At 36.6% G+C, this 1,834-nt stretch overlaps 1 protein-coding gene across 1 annotated transcript; it reads left to right on the top strand.

Moving 5' to 3' along the window:
* Positions 1-267: 267 nt before the first annotated feature.
* LOC108573374 (larval cuticle protein LCP-17-like) lies at positions 268-654 on the top strand. Its single transcript, XM_017935811.1, has one exon. It carries the CDS (start codon positions 268-270, stop codon positions 652-654), a length of 387 nt encoding a protein of 128 aa, XP_017791300.1.
* Positions 655-1,834: the final 1,180 nt, after the last annotated feature.

The following is a 1,834-nucleotide window of genomic DNA, read 5'->3' as shown; positions in this document are numbered from 1 at the left end:
TATTTATTTGAATTTATATTTTAAAAGGAATTTTAAAGAACAACGTATATAATTTCATCAATTTTGTCTGCCTCTTGTTTTGTGGAGTTAACCGATTTGGCAAATGAGCGGCTTATATGTACATACTTGTGCGCATTTAATCAAGAATAAGTTACGAAAAGACTGTATCTTTCGATCATACATGTGAAATATTTTCAAGTAAATAAATAATGGCACGCTGCTTTACTGATAGAAGAAGGGAAACAACAGAAATAACATTCGTTTCAGATGGCGGCCTCCCTCGCTCTCTTGGCAATGGCTTCGGCTGATGTAGCTGTTCACGCTCCTCCGGCTGTTGTCAAACAATCCCAAGATATAGCTGCTGACGGTACCTATTCATTCTCCTACGAAACTGAGAACGGAATTTATCACGCTGAAAATGGAGCACCGGTAGCTACTGACGCAAGAAACGCACCAGCAATTGTCGCCCAAGGACAATATCAATATCAGGCACCTGATGGCACGCCAATAAGCGTATCATATATTGCTGATCACAATGGATTCCAACCTCAGGGTGATCATATTCCACCTATTTCTCCACTGATCCAAAGGGCTCTTGAATACATTAGAGCACACCCACCGAAACCTGAGCACGACATTGTTGTTGCACGTTAATCCGTTCAGTTACTCTTCCGTTACTTCTGATTTTGTACATAACATGTACATAATAATAAACGTTAATTAAGAATCCTGTAATTTCTCATGACATTGTTGCATGTGCCCTACTGCGGTATATCGATTATAAAAATATCACGTCTCGTTCTTCTCTCTTCTGCGAATTAATTTTACACAAATACATCTACACTTGGTTCAAAATAAGAATAACCTCGCTCTCGGACCGATTCTCGTCCGTTCTGCGCATAGACAGAGAGCGTAGCAGAGGGTAAGACGGAGGAAAACGTAGGCGGTTAAGTGGGGATTCGGACGTTCCAGACCTGCCTTAGGCACGTCCCATGCGCGAAACGAGGTTATTCTTATTTTGAACGGACAGTATGCAGGTGAGAGAAATTTTTGGGGGTGATAAATGATAAAATAAGACGTGAATTAGGAACAAAAAGTTGTGTTTTCGGTTTTATCTTTCGGTAAGGCTCGATAATTTATTTAAATAAATCTTTCGTGTAACTTCAACTTCAGTTCATTCCTTATTTATTAATACATCGCAGTCATAAATAAATAATTGGGGAAGAATTGACACACGATATGTCTTAACGTGAGAGAACAAGATAAATACGTCTTCAATTCCGACTCGTGTGATTGCTCACTGGCGAATTTATCATCTCTATCTTGAAACTTTAAACATCTTTCTTTCGAAACAACATTTTTACAATCGTTTGGTAGAAACTTGCAAGAACACAACTGGTCGAATTAACTTAAAATTTGCATTTACGTATGAAGTAAATGTCTTTTTCAGTGTGTATTAGAATTTTTCAAATAAGCACCTCAATATATATAGGTATATTAAGATTTCCTTAGGCGTTAAAGCTGAAAATTTCAGCGAAAAATACGCGTATTCTCTTTCAAATGCAGCCATATTGTAAATTTTCAATATGTTGTATTTATCTTAGTTTAAGTTATAGTACTACCCATATAAATTAATTATGCAGGGTGTTTCCGAACCGGTGGTACAAGCGGTAAGGGGGTGACTCTGAAAAATGCAAATAATTTCTATCTAAACAGCACAACAAGAAGAGTAAAATGTACAAATTGTGCTCATAACTTATAGAAATAGCTTTTGTTTCATAAAAATGGAAAATATTTAATAAAAGTTTAGTATAGTTGTGTACCTTAAGACATA

The sequence above is a fragment of the Habropoda laboriosa genome, unplaced genomic scaffold (assembly GCF_001263275.1).
Source record: "Habropoda laboriosa isolate 0110345459 unplaced genomic scaffold, ASM126327v1 scaffold146, whole genome shotgun sequence".
NCBI lineage: Eukaryota > Metazoa > Arthropoda > Insecta > Hymenoptera > Apidae > Habropoda > Habropoda laboriosa.
The sequence above is the reverse complement of the archived record's forward strand: the minus strand, read 5'-3'. Positions and strand labels throughout refer to the sequence as shown.

Excerpts from the sequence above, each read along its gene's own strand:
- LOC108573374 (XM_017935811.1), top strand. The coding sequence starts at position 268 with ATGGCGGCCTCCCTCGCTCTCTTGGCAATGGCTTCGGCTGATGTAGCT.